The sequence below is a fragment of the Neovison vison genome, chromosome 4 (genome assembly GCF_020171115.1).
Source record: "Neovison vison isolate M4711 chromosome 4, ASM_NN_V1, whole genome shotgun sequence".
NCBI lineage: Eukaryota > Metazoa > Chordata > Mammalia > Carnivora > Mustelidae > Neogale > Neogale vison.
The window spans coordinates 76300738-76319560 of NC_058094.1; the positions used below are offsets into that span (position 1 = coordinate 76300738).

The window sequence follows — 18823 nt, forward strand, 5'->3', positions numbered from 1 at the left end:
CACATATGAATGATCAATGCTTCGTCTACTCTATGATTGTCTCTTATCCCAAAATAAAAGTAAACTTCGATCACTCTTATTATTCTCCTTGTGTTGTTTCCCCAAATGTAACCCATCTCTAAATATCAAGATAATCTAACCAACGTGAAACATATCACATTTCAGGTTTGTGGATCCAGGTTCAAGTTCACACACTGAGGAGGAAATGCCCTTTCCCCAGACAAGGGCTAAAGAGAGGCACTGGGTAGCTGAGCTTTGATTCTCCTATAGAAGGAAGAATCAGGGTAGTACCTCTTGGGACAAGTGCCCAGCCTATGTGAACATCGCATCAGGCATTTACTGAAGCTCGAAAGCCTAGCAAGTCTCTGAGCCAAGACTGAATGTAAGTCTGACACCAGGCTGTGCAGAACTACTTCTGAGTTTCCTCAAACTGTAGTAGGAGTTATATACCTGGGGTAGGGCCCTTAAGCGGGACTTTGTCTCCAGCTGTAAGGAGCCTCATTGATCCCAGAGAGCTTTGCAAATATGAGCTTTTCATGGGAGCTGGGAAGGGTTGGAAAAGCTGCATTGCGCTACACCATTTCCTGCATGCATTCCCCCATTCACTATTCTAATAGCTTATCATGCTTATTAGGAGGCAAGCATAGTGCTAGGTCTTGGAATTATAATAGTAGCAGCCTGGTCTGTGTGTTTCCAGTGCAATGGAGTGGTAGTCAAGAATTAGTGATATCTTTATCTATGTGTATAGTGAGAATGATGGAGAAATAATCCCTTCTTTTCTTGTTATCTTATTAGTTTTTCTATAACTATGACATATTAATTGCAAAATAGGAACATACAAATTTATGTTTCATTGTCCTTTATTTCAGAGGGCCGTTCGCACCCTGGTGGAGGGAGTCCCTGACTTGGGTGGTGGTTGAATGGTGCTCTTTGGTCCAGACCTTTTTTTTTTTTGAGACAGTGAGAGAGAGCACAAGCAGTGGGGAGAGGCGAGGCAGAGAGAGAGGGAGAAGTAGGCTCCTCACTGAGCAGAAAGCCCCGCATGGGACTTGATCCCAGGACCCCAGGATCATGAGCCAAAGGCAGAAACTTAACCAACTGAGCCCCCTAGGCGCCCCCAGCAAATACCATTCTTAACAATCCATGGATGGGCTCCCTCTGGTTCTACTCCAGAGTTCTCATGAAGACTTCGAGTGGGCACAGTCTCCAGGGAGAGCATGAGTCCTAGAAACCGGCTCAAACTAACTCTATGCAAATATTCCCTGTCTTTAAACTAACAGACTCTCTCAAAGACACCATACATAGGGCATTCGTCAGGACTCTTTGTGTTGAAAATGATGGAAAACCCAACTGAAACTAATGCAGAAAAGTGGAGGGGCAGAGGGGAGGTTTTTTGGTGGATTTTTTTTGGCTACAGAACTTACCATCATATGTGCATGGCTGACGAGTGGCCTCTATCTTGGTTTAGCATCACTCTCCATGGTGACCCCCAATGGCTCCTGGGTCACCCCTTACTGGCTTGTTGGCTTGTTCTAGTGGATCTCCCCTCCCCTCCACTTTCTTACTGGGAGGTCTTCTGATTGTCCCCGTGGCCTGTGACTTGGAACACTCTATAACTGCCCTTCCTGGGTCACAGGCAGACCCTCCACTGAAAGCTGGAGGCATGAGGGGAAGTGGTGGCTGTGGGGAGGGATGGCACGGGTGTCTTCAGGGAAGGAGTGGTACTGTTTGCAGAGTGAAGGTCAAACCAGCAATGCCCACAGGCATGACCTCCGAGGACAGTGGTACCCAGAGGAATATCTGAGATCAGTGTAGGTTACCATCGACCACGTAGAATTCCCTCCTAGTCAATGACCCTGAAACCATGAGTGAGAACAGGATAGCAGTGTGCCGGCCCGTTCTCCATATCTCCTTTCTACCAGAGTCCAGGACTCGGTGCCCGGCAGCCTGGTGGTCTCTGTGGGTGGGCTGCGCTGTTCTGTGCATCCCCTCAGGGCCGGCCCACTGGGGCCATCAGACTGAATCAGAGACATGAGCGCTTGACAGAATTTTTAGGTATTCATTAGGCAGGAGAAGAGTTGTTAGAGGTAACCTACCCTGAGCGCTCACAAATCAAACTACTGCCACCAAAATCTAGGTGAGGAGTCTTACTTGAACCGGTTAGACATTTAGTTTTGGGAGTGTCCTTGGCTTGCCCTCTGCTCCCTTATTTCTGCCCCTCAGTTATTTTCTTGGGTGTATGATGCTGTTCCCTTCTTCGGCCATCTCAAGCTCCGAACAGTTGAACAGACTTTGCCCTGTTCCGGGGGGCGGGGGAGAGCGCCCATGTTGCATCCTCAGCTCTGCCTCCCCAGGGTATAAGATCTCCTTTTGCAGATTGACAAACTGCAGTCATTTTAAAAGAAATGCCACCTCACACAGAGGTCAGTGTTGGTGGCGTTTTAACGAGCTCTGCTGAGCACCCGGGTGCTCGGTGGAGAGACAGGGCCATTGTTTTTGCTGGTCTGTGACTGACTGGGGGCAGGAAAGAGGACGGTGCCCATGGGGCTGTCTTTGCAGCTGGCATGCGTGCGTGTTCCTGCCTTAAGCACTGTCTGCAGCAACATCTACTTTATCTGTAAGGTCTCCAGGATGGCGATGAGATCAGTGTGCTTAAAGTACTGGCTCAGTTCGATTAAGAATCATCCAACAAAACCCACGTTGCAGAATCCTGTCCCCTCTATTCACATTTTCAAATCCTGAAATTATAGAGTACAACGTCTCTAATAAAAGTATGAATACCCAAACACGCACAGACATCTGTAGAAAGCTTTCACACAGAAGAGCCTTTTGGCTCCACACATTTAAGTCTTTCAAAGACTTCACTTTCCAGGAGCATCCAGAACATCATTTAATCCTGTATGATGGTCGTGTAGCTCCTTAGCCTTGCTGGGCCAGTGGTGGGAGGGAACTATACAACTCAATCATCTCAGACAAGCCCAGCAAATAGGTTGTTTTCACTCAGTCCCCATTCTTGGTCACTTTTCCAGCAAACTGCCTGTTTCAATTTCAAGTTCAGTGCTATCATACAGTTCTGCACAACTGAGCCCTGAATTACTGCTAGGAGATAGAACAACTCATCTACGAGGTACAGCGTGTAGTGTAGTTCCCAGCCCATGGAAGGCTGTCATACATCATAAGTTCTACCAAAAAACCTTATCTCCAAAAGTCAAGTTCACAACAGTATACAGCACTTAGGAAAACTTCTCTCTCTCTGGCTTCTCTCCCTCTCTTTTACCCCAAGTTCACTAAAGTTCCTATTACAGTAACAATGCAGCACAATGGAAAACCCAATTGCTTTGAAGGATATTGGACTCAGGCATTCACAATGAAAGAAATGGCAATGTTCAATTCCGAGTGGGGATTGTCCACCTAGGGTTTTAATTAACTGCCCATGTCTACACGTCTCAACTTCCCACTTGAGCAAAAACGATTTTTAGGACTACAGTTGATTTTACAGATAAACCAAACCCAGAAAGTTTTACAAAATAAATTCAAGTGGGAGTTAATTCTGGGCAGTGTGTATGCAAAGTGGGTTTTCCCAAATGAAACCACAGTATGAACATTTAGATGGGTGGGTTTTCTTATTGCTTTCTCAGTGGGAAAAGTTAAATAGACTAATGTGAGATTTAAACAACATGTTTAAACAACAATTAAAACAACACTGGCAAGACAGGCCACAGAGCCATATGTGATTGATTGCCAAGTGTTCTCTATGATGAATAATGGTCATACGCATATGCGGAAGGGAGGCGAGAAGATCAGGTACATGGTGTGGCAGGATAAAAAGGCTTAGAAAGGAGGTAGTTTGATTTGGGGTCCACAGGAGTTTTGCTAGAAGCTGTGGAGGGGAGGACAATGATGCACCCTGGAGTTGTGTCCTCTCCACTACTAACCTGTCAGACTTCCCTTTGTGTTCCACAAAATCCTAGACTAGACTGACTGCCATGGTAATTCTTATGTAAATGAATGAAAGAGAGTTTTCCCATGGCTAATTGTTTTCTAAAGTTGGAGCTCCCTATGAAGTGACAATACCTTCAGAAATTCATGAAATGAAAGAGGACAGGGAGAAAGAGGGGAGACACCAGACCCCACCGTGTGCTACTGTGTACACAAATTTTTCCCTCTTGAAAGAGTAACTCCTTCCTCTTGAGGAGGAGGCAACAGTGTCTTCATTTTACAAACCAGGAAGGGAAGGCTCAGCAAGTCTAAGTGAGTTGCTGGAGGTTTCTGGCCAGAAGAGAAGGCACTGGGAGTTGAATCCTCAGTTACCAAAACAGAGTGGGGAGGTGGGAAGGGTCTGGCACTTTCCAGAGCAGATAGGAGAGTGTGAGAAGCTGCCCCTGGCTAGGCCAAGGACACCGAAGTTTCAAGTTCCCAGAGATGCCTCTGCTTGGCTCCAGTCAAGGTGACTAGTTTTTCTGTCTCTAGGAACCTCCACCCGGTGAGTATTTGCTGGTCTGCACTATTCTGTTGGTTTCTATTGTCTTGGTTCTCCAACTGGGGCTGGCGGATAGCACATTCTCCAACTCACCACTTGAAATCTGAGCTCAAGTAGGCTGACCAGCTTGTACAGATACTATATATATATTATATATGCATACATAGAATATGAATGTATATTATATATGTATACATAGTATACGTATGTTATATATGCATATATAATATATCTACATAGAGTTATATATGTATATATACACACACATGTCTTACTTTATTTCAAAGATATAAAAATGGTGTTTCTTTGAAATCATGTATTATTTGGTATGATTTACTTTCTATTACAGAAATGTTATTAATTAAAGAAAACAGAAATAAGACTAGCAAGTGGTGGCAATTGGTGGTAATTAAAGTCAGACTAAGCAAACAAATACTCTGTGTCAGGAGAACATAATCTTTCCCCAAGCTCGGTCTGTCCTCCGACACAGCAGCTCTCCATAGCCCCGCCCTTCTCTTTCCTGGATGTCTGACTGTCCATGCACTGGGGACACAGCAGGTGATGAGGATGGGTTATGAGACTGCCCACCCCCGTCTGGCCATCAGCTTGTTTCTGTGATCTTGAGGGAACCGAGTTCCTCTCAAAGTGGTTCCAGACTCAAATACAGCTTAGGAACGACTACACACTAAAACTGCCTCTTGGAATGGAAATGTACCCACGAAGAGTCCATAGAATAGCTGAGGTTTTGTTTTAACCTGGAGGGTCCCCTACATGGCGTTTAACCCATACTGTTTTTCTCTCTTAGACACTCATTACTAAGTAGCTAACAGGCTCTTTGCTTCTCGTCAGCCCTATTGGTCCTGCGTGAATTGCTTTTCCTAATATCTATAGGGTTCCTCCCTCACTTGCCTCAGTTACTCCTCAAGTGATAACCCAAGTAAGACCACTGCTTATCACTCAGCCCTATTTTGCTTTAAAGAATTTATCTCTTTATTTATTTATTTATTTACTTACTTACTTACTTATTTTAGAGAGCATGAGCAAGAACAGGAGGGGCAGAGAAAGAGAGAAAAGAATCTCAAGCAGACTCCATGCTGAGCATGGGGCCTGACTCGGGGTTCAATCCCAGAACCCCGAGATCATGACCTGAGCTGAAACTAAGAGTCAGACGCTTGACCGACTGTGCCCCGCAGGAGTCCCAGCACTTAGCCCTGTTTTATTCACACCCCCCCCCCAAGCTTGTGTCACTGTCTCATATTCTGTATATCTGCTTGTTTAGCTTATCTACTGCTTGGTCCCACAAGGAGACCAGAGCTCCTTGGGAGGTGGGGTGGGATGAGACAGTGATGTTCTGCCTGGTGGGGTCACTGCCTCACCCCTAGGCTTCCAGCAGAGCCTGCCGTGGGGCAGCCACTCTCAGAAGGGAAATGAGATGGAGGAAGCAGGAGAGGGGCGGACAAAGAGAACATGTAGTTGGAGACCTGTGAAGGGACAGCACCCTGCTGAGCCTTTCTAATCTCTCCTTTCAGATTAGGACTCCTAAAGGGATCTCTTTAAAGGTCTTGGGTTTTCTCTTACCCCGTATTCATTAAGCAAACGTGAAGCATCTACATCCCACACATACCAGACAGTTAACAAGGCAGTGGCGACGCTGCCGTGGGGAGTCCCCACCTTCAGGGGAGGGTCCCTCTTCCGGGCACCCATATGAACAGAAAGAGGAAAGGCAAACACAACTATGTCACCTTAGCTGTAGTTTTGTCTTCTCACAAGGCAAGATGTTTGCTCTCCAATGTCTTCTGTTCCCCTTAACATGAATGTGTGGAGAAGCAACTAAATCACCAGGAGAAGAGGATTAAGAGTCCATATATGTTGAAGAAGAGAAGATGCTTTACATTTTCTTTCCAGTTTGAAATTTGGCCTTCCTACCTGCCAGGCTACGTATCAGGTCAGATTCCCCTGTGTCCCCCTCCCCCAACTCACCAGGATTTTAATTTAAAAAACAACGGTAGTGTCATTTGACCCTCTGCACACCTGTCTGGAATAAATTCTTTAAGAAATCTGACATGTGTGTGCATACAAACACATAATCATTTAAGAGCAGAAAGCACAAAAATCCATTTCGACCATTAAACTGGATTTGAAAGGCATCAGGTGGTGAATTAAAGGCTGACAACAAAACCTTGGATCCCGAAATGCTATCCCAAGCTCAACTCACAGATTCTTTAAACCAGAGAATTCTCAGTACATGGAAGCAGATCCATAAACTCAGAGCAAGGAGTCTGGGAGGAGTGGGTTGTTTTTTATCCAATGCTTACACACGGAGTTGCTCTGAGGAATTTGAAACTTGGACAAAACACAGCAAGCCTTTGTTCAGACCACATGGAATCATCTTCTCGCAGCCACAGACCTTAGCCCCACGTTCCTGGCACCACCTGCAGCTGTCTCTTCATTGCGAGCAAATGGGAGGAGCTTTTGGTGAAGCCCGTGAAGTTCCTAAATAAATGTGTCCATGTGTACTTCAGACATAAAATGCTCAGTAGTTCAAGTCCTTAAAATGGTTGAGAAGTCGGTGGGGAAATGATGTGTCTGCCTGAAACATTTGGAGAGCCCAGCCGTCAGCGGCTGAGGGGCACGGAAATAACTCCCCTGACTGCTGTTCTCCATCTATTATGAAAGAACGAAAACAAAAACTTGAGGGTGGGGAGGGGAGATCAGAACAGATTAAGCATGCCTAGAAATCCTCGAAAGCTTCAAACTTATTTACACTTATGAAGGTGAAACATGATCCCCCCAACATGTTAGGAGGCAGTGCCATGAAGCGCTCTCCCTCCCCGTTTTCCTTTTCTCCGTCGATCTTCCATATGTTCTCAATTACCAGCCACCACAGTTTCGTTCCATTGAGAGAGCAACTGCATTCAAGCATGGCTTGCCTTTTCTTTTCTTCTTCTTCTTTTTTTTTTTTTCCTAATTCCCCAGTTAGTAGAGTTTTCAAAGAAGGGGATGTTGAGCCCATGGTTGAGAGAAGTTATTGTGCACAGCAAGGCTAAAATGGAAGGTGTTTCTGAACCCTATTGGCCTTGAGACAGTCTGCCAGGAAGGTTTCAATGACTTATACCCAGTAGAGCTATGAGTATGTATTTTCATATAAAAGGCAAACTGGTATTTTGGCAAGGAAATGGGGTATGTTATTCGTTGACCTTTGAGACAAAGTCAAGATAGAGATCATGTATTCTTAGATCATCACCTCCCTTCCCCCCAGCTTATCCCAAGGAGAGGTCCTCACTGCTTTTGGCTATGTATGATATGGAGTGAGTAGGAGACTTCCACTTCTTTTTAAGGTCATTGTGCAATGAGTGACAAATTCTTGCTTATAAAATCCTTTTATGCAGAGAGGTTGATATCGTGGACTCCTGTGACCTTAAATGTGCTGTTTTCTCCATTTTCCAAAAACAAATACTAGGACAAGAAACTTAGATGCCAACCCCAGTTCTCACTTGTAGAATGACAGTGTCACAGTGAAAGACAGGAGGGGTAGAAGGACAACTTGATGAGGGAATTGTGAAACCATGAGGTGGAATTAGGTTTGGATTCATCCATTTGTTCTGAAGATATATATTATTCAACCCTTCCCCCCATGCCAGGCACTGAACCAGGCAAGGGGGGTAAAAGGGTGCCCACGATAGATAATAGCTTAATGAATAGGAGGATTTCAGATTGTGCTAAGTGCCAGGAAGGAAATTAGCGAGGATAGAGATTAATTAACACTAGGAATCGTCTTTACATAGAGGGGCAGGAAAGGGATATGGCAACGCCAGCGAAATCTGAGAGGCACAGTCCACAATGTGAGGACAGACTGTCGAGAGGAAAAGGGTCTGTGAAGGAGGACAGCACGATCCTGGACCCTGGGGCTGGGGGTGAGAGCAGCTTGTGCTGTTCACAAACACGAGTGGGAGCAGAGAGAATGGGGAGCCTCGGTGTTGGGGGCCAGGGTTGTGAGGAGACGCCGTGGGGTCTTACAGCCTGAAGAGAGGCATTTTTAAATGTTGTCATCACCACCGTGGAAAACCACTAGAAGGGTTTAAAGCAGCAGAATGATACAATGTGCTATTGGTTTTGCAAAGGTCACTTTGGGTTACTTGATGGAAGTGAATTGAGGAGAGAGCAGAGTGGAGCACCCACTCAGAGGCTATGGCAGTGGTCCAGGGGAAGGTCCCAGAGCCCAGTGTGCCTTGGGCAAAGGAAGTGAAGGGAGGTCACAACGCGATGCCACTCTGCCTGCTGTGTTTATCAGAGCTGGCATGTGGTCTCTCCTGTGTTTTTCACTTCCGAAAGTAAGATCCCAAGGACTAGCGCTTGTATTTATGATTCCAGAATGTATCAAAAACATTTTCCATATCTGACAACTATAACATTCTCCCCGTTTTCCAGATAGTGACCTTGAAAGTTGATTAACTGTGAACTTAGGTAGTCTGGAATTTTAACATGCCAAAGAACCATTTGCAGGGTACTGGTTAAAACGGCAGATTCCTGGGCCCACTCCTTGTGCTTCTGACTTGGGATTGTCTAGAAGGGAGCTCAGAAATTTGCTTTGTGTTGAGAATCTCAAGGAATTCAAATATAGTGTTTCAGGGGCACATTTTGGGAAAATATGCAGTAGAGCTGGCCCTTTGATCCTGCCTCTTGCTGGAATCCTTGTAGCTTTCTAAGTTTTGTTGGTTAGTTTTCAACTGAAGAATAGTCTGGAAGGGCCAGGTTGTGCTGTAGGACAAAATAATGTCCCAAATCACAGTGGCTTGCAAGACAGGATTCATCTCCTGTGGCTTACACATCCATTCTGTATGTATGGGGTGGAGGGCTCTGTTCCCCATTGTCCTCACTCAGGACCCTAATGACAACTCCGCCTTCGGCAACTTTGCCGACTGCCATGTTTGAAGGAAGAGAATATGGGGAACCCAGGACTGTCTCTACACTACTCTTAACACGGTCACATCCTTTCATTGGCCACAGCTAACACTTTGAGGTGTGAACATGCATCCTCTGGTGAGCCGGAAGGAGAAGCAAACGGATATCACAACCAGTGGCAATGTCTGTGCCAGAGAATACAGGAGGCAAAGAATGAAGCCTATAAAAATGGCCCCTAAGCTCTCGAGGAATATGGGGCATCTATGGACAGTGGAGTTACTAAAATAACGTGAGCATAGTACTAAGTATTTCCAATATTAGAGAAATCCCTTCATCTCTGTTAAGTATTTTAATATCTGCCATGGTTAAATTGAAAAATAGTTAATGCATGTTAGTAGAAAATCTAATTAAAATTTCTTTAAATATCTGCTAGTTTTTGAGGACAAGAAACACTGCACAGGAGTAATATCTGTTAACTACATCACGTGATGGACTTGTTCGTGGTGGTGAGCCCCCATTCCCTGGTGCTGGTCCTCAGCGAGGGTGGTGGGCACCAATGTCTCTGTTCCAGCTCCATGGGCCGAGTCACCTGCTCTACACACCTGAATCCCCTCCCCTGCTTCATTTCTCTGCACCTGTTTCCTCCTCTGTAACATATGACAGAGAGGGAGAATTGATTGCTAATGTCTCAGCTTCATATTTGATGTGATCAAATATGAGAAGCAGGTTTGAGTCCCTCACTGTGGGGAAGCACTGCAATCCAGTATCTGCAGCTGTGTTCTCGGCTTCTGGGGAATACACCTTACCTACCTTACCATGATATGTCTTACCTACCACAAAGGAGCAAAAATGGCTCCCACCTTCTTAGGTGCTAAAAATTCATTAAGGAATGAATCTTAGCACGTGCTTTACAAACACGGGTTTGCGTGTTCACTCCTGCCACTTACTGGATGTGTGCCTTTGAGAAGTTGCCCAATCCTCGGATCTCTCATCGACAAAATGGATTCTAACTCACTTGTGAATTTCCTGTGAGAATAAAATGAGATGATGTGATGAAGGGCTTAGCATCTCATCTAAGACACACTTAGTTTAGTTAGTTTGTTAGTTTGTTAGTTTGTTTACGGATTGCTTCATGAATGTGGAATGAATAAAATGCCCAATTAGTGAATGACTATTTCATTGTTATCATCATTAGTTTTGTGGGCTGTGTGAGCTTGGTCACACCTTAGGATCAAGGTCACATTTGATCCTGTCAGCTTCCGACATCCTGTCACGGTTCTGGAGATTCCTTCCATTTGGAAAAGAATCTTTTTGCAGTCTTCATTTCTTTCCCCAGCTAGAACTCTCTCAGGGCTGGTACATAAAATGCCAGTCAGGGAAGTATTTGGTCCCCATCAAGACTTGCCTGCCATCCTGCTTACCATGACAACATGAAACCCAGTCTTCTCTGAATTTTTGTTAATCCCGCATCTCATTCTAATGTTCCAAAAACAGCTCTCAGGGCCGCCACTGCCCTGAGGCCAAGGGAACACACATACCACATGACGTTCCTTCTGTTTTACCAGTGAGGGAATGGAGGCAAAGTTATAGTCAGTTATCAGAGGAGGAGGTTCCTAAAGGCTGTTGAGGCCCATCTCCCTCTGGCTTTTCCTTCTGCTGTGTTTCTGCCAAAGCAAGGGAGTGTGAGCTGAATATACGAGAGAAATCCTCCACGATGGTGCCTTGTGCAGAGCGAACACCACCACCACCAAGCCTGTGGGCCTTCACGGGACAGCTCTAGGAAGCCATGTGGAAGCCAGTGGGACTCTTGGTCATCTCACAGAGCTAAGTGGACAAGGCAGGTTTCAGATTTTCAAAATTGTGGTGAGATTCACCATCCTGAGTTAAGAATCTATCCAGTTCCTCTGGAACATCCTTAACCTTGTTATTCCTTCCCCAGTGCATCTTCTGGGCAAAACACACCATGTCCCTCCTCAAGGACAGCAGAAGGGAGTAATGCTGATTCACTAAATTGCTAAAATGTGCTTCCTGACTGTTGAACTATGGGCATTTATCTCTGTTTACCCTTCTGAAAGTCCTTGGTCAAAAAAGACAGGATGTACCTCAACATCACAGTGCACTCAAAACTGAAAGAACACTCCTCTAACGACAGCCTTGTCTCTGGACTAAGCAGGCTCTGGGTTATTCATCATGGAACAGCTGAAGTCTTTTTCTAAATTTTATTGGTGACCGTTTTGGTAAGAGTGAAATTGTTTGAGACAGGTTTGTACACACAGGCCGCAGATGAAATTAATAAGATGAATTTAAGAGCACTTTGGTTTTAAAATATAAGACACTTTAGTCTGCCTTTCTGTGTCTTGAGCTGGGCTGTGGCGGCGGGGTGGGGCGGTGGGGGACAGAGTTGGAGTCGCGGTGTTGAGTTCAAGCCCTATTCTGCCTCTTACTTCCTATGGGATCTTGGTTAAGGGGCTTCACCTCCACGGAACTGAGGTTCTTCATCTGTAAAATGGGACGGTAACTACCCCTCACCCCCGGGTTGGTTTGATAACCCTTACTGAGTAACTACCACAGGACTTAAAAGTGATCGGTTAAGAAAAAATCCAGTTGATACTTATGAAGCATCTAACAGATGATCTGGGCTGCTGTGCTGTGACCCTGGGGTCACCGTTCACATTATAATCTTTGGAAATTTATGAATTATTAGGACTTTTTAAAAAGAATAAATTGTTTTGAGGAAGGTATACCTTTTAACCATTTACACACAACCACTGTTTAAACTAGCAAATGCTGGGCCCATGGGCAGTGCACAAATTACTAGGTGATGGGAAAAGGCAACACAGAAATGCAAAAATCTCACCAGTTGATCCTTGTGGTGGGTCTTGAAAGAGCAGGGGTGTGCAAGGTCAGGAGGAAGGAAAAAGCATTCCTCACAGAATGAAAAACTACTGAAACTCAGCAATAGTGGTGATTCTAAAACCTGTCCATAAATTCTTATTCTTTCCTTTAAAAGATGAGGTCTAACTCTCTTCTCCATGAGTGTGGGCTGTATGTAGTGATAATGTTTTGATGATCTGAACACAGTGGAGATGTGTGACTTCAGCTATTGGATCACAAAAGGCTCTGTGGCTTCCTCATTACTTTCTCGCTTGGGCCAACTCCCTTTAGAGGAAGCCAGATGCCATGTTGTAAGGACGCTCACTACCATCACGTGATTCACCTTGGGATTTCAGATTCTCCAGCCAGAGTCAAGACTTCAGAGGATGCAGCCCCAACTGACATTTTGTCTGGAGCCTAACGACATTACCTTATGCCAGAACCATCTAACTACGCCGGTACAGGAGTGGCTGACTCCTAATCCACAGAAAGGGAGATAATATATATTTATTGTTTTAAGTTGCTGAGCTTTGGGAAATTTGCTTTGCAGCAGCAGATCACTAACACAGTGTCAAAAAGCTCCCAATGGAAACTTCTTCTGCTTGGAGCCTAGGGGCGTGGGGACACAGAAAATGGGGTCTGAAAGGTAAATGCCCAACATTCTCTGATAAGAAATTAAGATTTATCCTTTCAGCAACATATTCAAGCTGGAGGACGTCTTTACATAGAGGAGTGATACCATCAGAGTCTTTGGCATGAAATGGGATGGGAAGGGAGGTTGGCTGGGGGCTGAGGGGACTCCAGTTAGCAGGTTACAGGAACAATCATTCAGGTATGAAGATGAAAGCCTGAATTAAGACAATGGCAGAGAGGGTGGATATTGGGAGGACTATCTTAAGATTTGGCGGTTTTCAGAAACAACCAGTATTTAGAGCCATCTTGTGAAATCACGCTTCACTCTGCATTGTGTCGGGGGAAAAGTATGCTGAACTACACGACAACTCTGTATTCCTACCAACATCATCATGATCATCACACACACACACACACACAACACACACACACGAGATAATTTTCAAGCATGCACAGAATCAGCACTTTGTAAAAAGGACTTCACAATTAGGAAATGTCTCACTCTTAGGATTTAATATTAAGCCTTTCAAACAGTCCTTTATAGAAACTCTAATTTCACAAACAAAAAAATAATAAGCTCCCCCTTCCATAAAGGGAACCAGAAGGCTCACATTTGTCCAATGCACAAATAAGGCCACAGAGGATTAGACTGAATTTTGGTGGGACACAGATTAAATGTGACTTTGAAATGTTGAAATCTTCAGCAGAATCCATGACTAAAACAGCAGACAGTGGGGGCGCCTGGGTGGCTCAGTTGTTAAGCAGCTGCCTTCAATTCAGTTCATGATCCCAGGGTCCTAGGATCGAGCCCTGCATCTGGCTCCTTGCTTGGCGGGGAGCCTGCTTCTCCCTCTCCCACTCCCTCTGCTTGTGTTCCCTCTCTCACTGTGCCTCTGCCAAATAAATAAATAAATAAATAAAATCTTTAAAAAAAAACAAACAGCAGACAATAATATTAAATTAGCTAAGAAGTGCTCGCCTCCCAGAAAACCGGTGTCCTTAGAAAAATGACATCTATTTTTGGTATTTCAATAGCCCTAGAAAGAGATGCATATAAATGCTAAGCCATTAATATTTCAAATGGTCACATTTCTGCCCTAACGGTGAGGGAAGGATATTTATATATATGTGTGTGTGTGTGTGTGTGTGTGTGTATATATATATGCATATATATACATACATATATATATCTAGAAAGAGATGCATGTAAATGCTAAGCCATTAATATTTCAAATGGTCACATTTCTGCCCTAACGGTGAGGGAAGGATATTTATATATATGTGTGTATGTGTGTGTGTGTGTGTGTGTGTGTGTATATATATATGCATATATATACATACATATATATATATTTTTGAACTAAATGAAAGAAACCTATTTTCATTCTATAATCTTGAATGCACTGTGTCATCACCACTGAAAGCTACATCTCCAGAAGTTTCTTCTGGAAAGTAAGCGTTCTAGTGAAACAGATAATTAATCAGAGAACTAGAAAGAATTCCAAACCAGCAGAGAGAAAGTAAAGCAACCACATTTGATTTCCAGAAGGAAAAAGTTGCAAATTGTAGTAGTTGAGAATCTTATGTCTGCTTCTGAAAACTGCTTCTTAAACAATGCTTTCTTTTACATTTACATAGTATATGAAACTTTTGAAGCAATATTAATCTTCAGATAGCTTGATCCAATAGATACTTGAATACTCAGCGTCCTACCAAGAGGAGATAAGATCTGTCCACTAAGAGGAATGCTGTTTCTCTTAAAGGACGCAACTATATTCCTTGAGGCAAAGGCTGTGTTGTTGACCACAGTGGTCCTGTGCCAACCGCGAGGCCCCAAAAGGGGGCCCCTCACCAAACGACCTGTTGAAAGAGGAATGAACGAACAAGTGGACAAATGTATGAACACGTTTAATGCTAATGACTCTGGACTTGTACAAATAACATTCAAAGGTAGGTCTCCGCTGTTAAGAACTCATAAATATTTACAACCGAAGGTCTTGCGGAAGATGTGAAAAACTCTGATGTTTAAGAAAAGGTAAAAATAACGCAAGTGTGAACTAAGTAAAGAAGAGGTGGCATATTTTAGGAAGCTTGACAAAACTCTTTTAGCAAAAGCACACTGCTATCGCTGTTCAGAATAACTGTGATATGGCGAAAGTAACTTAATGAAAACATGTTCCTTCGAAGCTACTGAAAACCTGCTTCTGGCTCACAGTCCAAAGTTAAACTTTTCGTGGCAGGAGCAAAGACAAGGACAAAGAGAAACCACCACCGTTAGTGCCTGCACCAGAGCTATTTATTTAGCGTAACTTTTTCTTTTTTCTTAAAGATTTCGTAACAACTGAAGTATGTACAAAGTCTTACAGCATTTACACCATAAAAAGTTTCCCATTAGCTGATGAAGTCTAAGGTAGTGCTGCTGAGAACTTCAGAGAATGAGTACGGTGCAATGAAGCAGACTGCTACACGTTTTTACGTCTCCGCCACCACACACCACAACTGTCAGCTGGTCCACAGCTAACGATCCACCTGCAAGACAGGTTACTGGGGAAAACGGGAACGAGTCGATTATGCAGCACTAGAGACCAAGGGGTGGAAAAGCTACATGGCATCATGTTTCTACAGTTTCCTAGAGCTGTAATAAAGGTCCACAGCCTGGGAGAATAACATATGCAAGACAACACAATCGCACTGCTCAGATAATGGTTCGGTTATGAAAGGTATTCGTTTGTGAATGGGAGGCTCTAGACTGATATGGCTGGTATTTCCATTTGTGTTCGTGTCTTCAGATAGCTCACACCTGCACAAGCCCCACTCCCCTCTCCCAAATAAATCAAAAGCACAGGGAGGGAAGGAAAGAGACGAGAGAGTCAGCACATAATATCAGTTTTTGATCAAAAAACAAACAAGTTTTTTTTTTTTTTAAGACATTTAGTATCAGCTTTAGAATGGTCATTCCCGTCATAAGATTAATAGTAGAAATTTTGGAATCAACCCAAATCAGAAGAACATCAACAAAACCCCCCAACCCCCAAACTCCTAGATTGAATCACCTTCATTGTTTCTGATTGTCTTTCCTTGGGGTATTACACAGAAGCACCAACATTTACACACTTAATCGGACACAAAACGTAGCACTGTTGCCCTAACCACTACTTTAGTAAGTGGCAAGAGAATTCCAATATGCAAATGATTAACATCAGGCTCACCGCTTTCTTCCTCAGAAAACCCAGCCTGGTTCTCTAGCTTAGGTCAGTCACTGTATCTGTTTGGTAGCAGATCTCATGGATTTTCCCCACTGTTTCGGGCTCACACGTAGGCAAATTGGCTTTTTATTTCAAAAAGATTCTACTCTCAACTTAAAAGCCAGTTGATAAAACCTTTAATTAAGACACAAGAGCGCGGGATATAAAAACACAAGAACCACATAAATATCGAAGAAGTTGTATACCGTTTTTCGTGTAAACAGTTTTGCTTAAGATTGAAGCCCTAACCGGATTCTGGCCTGAAACTCTTTGCAGATGACATTGTGTTCAGCCAGGCTCTGCAGCGATGGTTGACGTGGAAGCCAGGTCAGTCCCCATGTTGACAGGCATGCAACTTGGAAACATTGCACTACGAGCAACACAAAGAGAGTGGAGAAGCTCACAACACTTCAAGGAGACCTCACAACCTTCACGACTGCGGATGCACAGACAGAGACCCACCCCTCCCTCCTCTGCACGCACTTGGTCTTACACGTGGGAGACCTTCTGTGACTCCCTAGCTTGTTTGATGCTATATAACCACTTGATGATCCTAGCATTTCTTTCGATGGCAGAAATGCCATATGGCACCCGGTCATTGGCACTGTCATCATTTCTAAGGTCACTGTTACTGTCCTGAGACTGTTCGCAGTCTGAGCTGATCATGCTTGCGCTGCGGAAGTTGAGGGAGATGATGTCGGAATTAGCCCTTGCAAAGTTTTCCATTCCAAGGTTTTCCAGCTCTTCAGGGTCCAGTCCGCAGTAGTTGAAGAACCTCTCCACGTCCGCGTCCACGCGGAAGTACCTGTCACTCAAGTCCGACTTAGACCGCTGGAGCGAGGGTCTTCGGCTGACGCCACAGGCCGGTTCCACCGGTTCGGCTTCCGGGGACTTCACGGTGGCCATGGCCGCGACCTTGGGTTTGGGAGGCAGGGGAGGGGCGGAGCTACTGCAGGGGATCGCTTTTAGGGGCTTCACACTGGTCACTTTGCGGATGTCCGAGGAGCTGTGCGAGACGTGGAGGAAGGACTCGGCCGACGGCTCCAGCAGCCTCCTGCCCACGTGGGAGCCGCCCTCCTGCGGGCTGCCGCGGCCCTGCGTGGGGTACACCTTCAGGGACTCGGCGAAGGAGTGCCGGTGCAGGTCGGTGGAGTCTGGCCGGTGGGGCGGCCAGTTCCGGGAGCTGTGCTTGTGCCCCGAGCCCGAGCTGGAGCCTTCGGAGCTGTTGATGATGTTTTTCAGGATCTCGAGCTTCAGGTTCTCCCTCTGCACGCCGCTCTCGGTCTTGGCGTGGCTGCCGAACACCCGGAGCGTCGGGCTGCCCAGGGCGCGCTTGGCGGCGGGGCACACCGGGGGCTTGGCCAGCACGGCCGGCTTCACCGGCTCCTGCTTGGCGTTGATGACCTCCTGACTCTTGACATACTTGGCCTTGTCCGCTTCCAGCCTTTCCACGGCGCTGAGTCTTTTGGGGTTGGGCTCGGCCTGCCTGCGAAAGTAGTCGGGCCCTTTGTTGAGGATGCGCAGGGGGACCGCCGAGGTGAAGGTGCCCGCGGGGCTGACCGGCTTCACCATGCTACCTGTCTGTAGGGTCTCCGTGGGCATGGTGGGTGGTCTCTCCCCGGCAGCCGTGTTGGATTCTGGTCTGGGCGCCTCCGGATACGCTGAATAGACACATGTACACGAAGCACAAAGGGCAGCGGACGGAGCCTGGAATCTGGGTGTCAGCAGCAGCAGCAGCAGCGGCGCCTCATCTCACAGCTCATTAACTGCCACCGGGCCTCTGATTCACTTTCCCCCTTTCCGAAAGGCCACAAGCCACAAGTTCCTTTAATCTGCTTAGCTGCCTCCTTTCTTCTCCCTGAAGGATGTGGGAGTCTCCTCCAGGTCTTTGTGCTCAACTGCAGGCAGAGCTGAAACACACAACAACCAACCGCGGGTTAGGATGGGCGAGTGACATCACGGCTGTAGCAACAGAGAAACCCCGCGGCGCCCCCGCCTCCGCCGGCCTCCCGGCCCTGGGCCGCTTCTGGGCGGCGATCCCGGGGTCCCGGAGCGCGGACCGCCCGCGCCCGGCGTCCCAGCCCGCGCCCTGGCGCCCGCAGTCGGACCCGGGTGCTGGGGGACAGAGAGGGGCCGAGCTTTCCCACGCGTGGGCTCTTGTGGCCGCCTCCCCGTTGGTGAGATCCGCCCCCTAATCACGCCCGGCTGGCATTCCTTGTATCAAACCCAGGAAATCCTGGCTGAATGTGGAAATGCGGGTTTGGCAGAGCCGCGTTCCCAGTTCACTGAACGCCCCTCGGTTCCTAGGAATCCGGCATCTGCTGCAGTCTCTGGCAGCGGTGAATTAGAATACGTCTCTTTCTCAGCGAAGCAAAACTTCTGATTTCTTACTACCCAATCTCTCCATAACATCTGAAACGAGCACTTCTTTATAATTCTTCAAAAACTGATAATACTGGCAAGAAAAGGGATTGGCAGCAAAGATGAGAAAAAAAAATTAAAAAGCGTGTTTCGGTTATCTTACTTTTGCCAACTAATATATTTGAAAACATTTTCTCCTGAAAACGGAGACAAATGTATGACTTCCTGTTAACTACAAGCTTATTTTTTTAATTAAACAAAACTAGAAAAACCTCTAGATTAACCTTGTAACTAGATAATTTGATTATAAGTGCTCCATGATTTTTCA

At 45.7% G+C, this 18823-nt stretch overlaps 1 protein-coding gene across 4 annotated transcripts in view; it reads right to left on the reverse strand.

Annotated features, from left to right (window-relative positions):
* Nucleotides 1-15167: 15167 nt before the first annotated feature.
* Nucleotides 15168-18823, reverse strand: part of FAM110B (family with sequence similarity 110 member B) — a 152773-nt gene continuing 149117 nt past the window's right edge. For all 4 annotated transcript variants that reach the window (XM_044245560.1, XM_044245563.1, XM_044245562.1 and 1 more), the window contains one exon: nucleotides 15168-18044. In XM_044245560.1, the coding sequence (XP_044101495.1) occupies nucleotides 16624-17736 (1113 nt within the window). In that variant the 5' untranslated portion in view covers nucleotides 17737-18044 and the 3' untranslated portion in view covers nucleotides 15168-16623. The remainder of the gene's footprint in view (nucleotides 18045-18823) is intronic.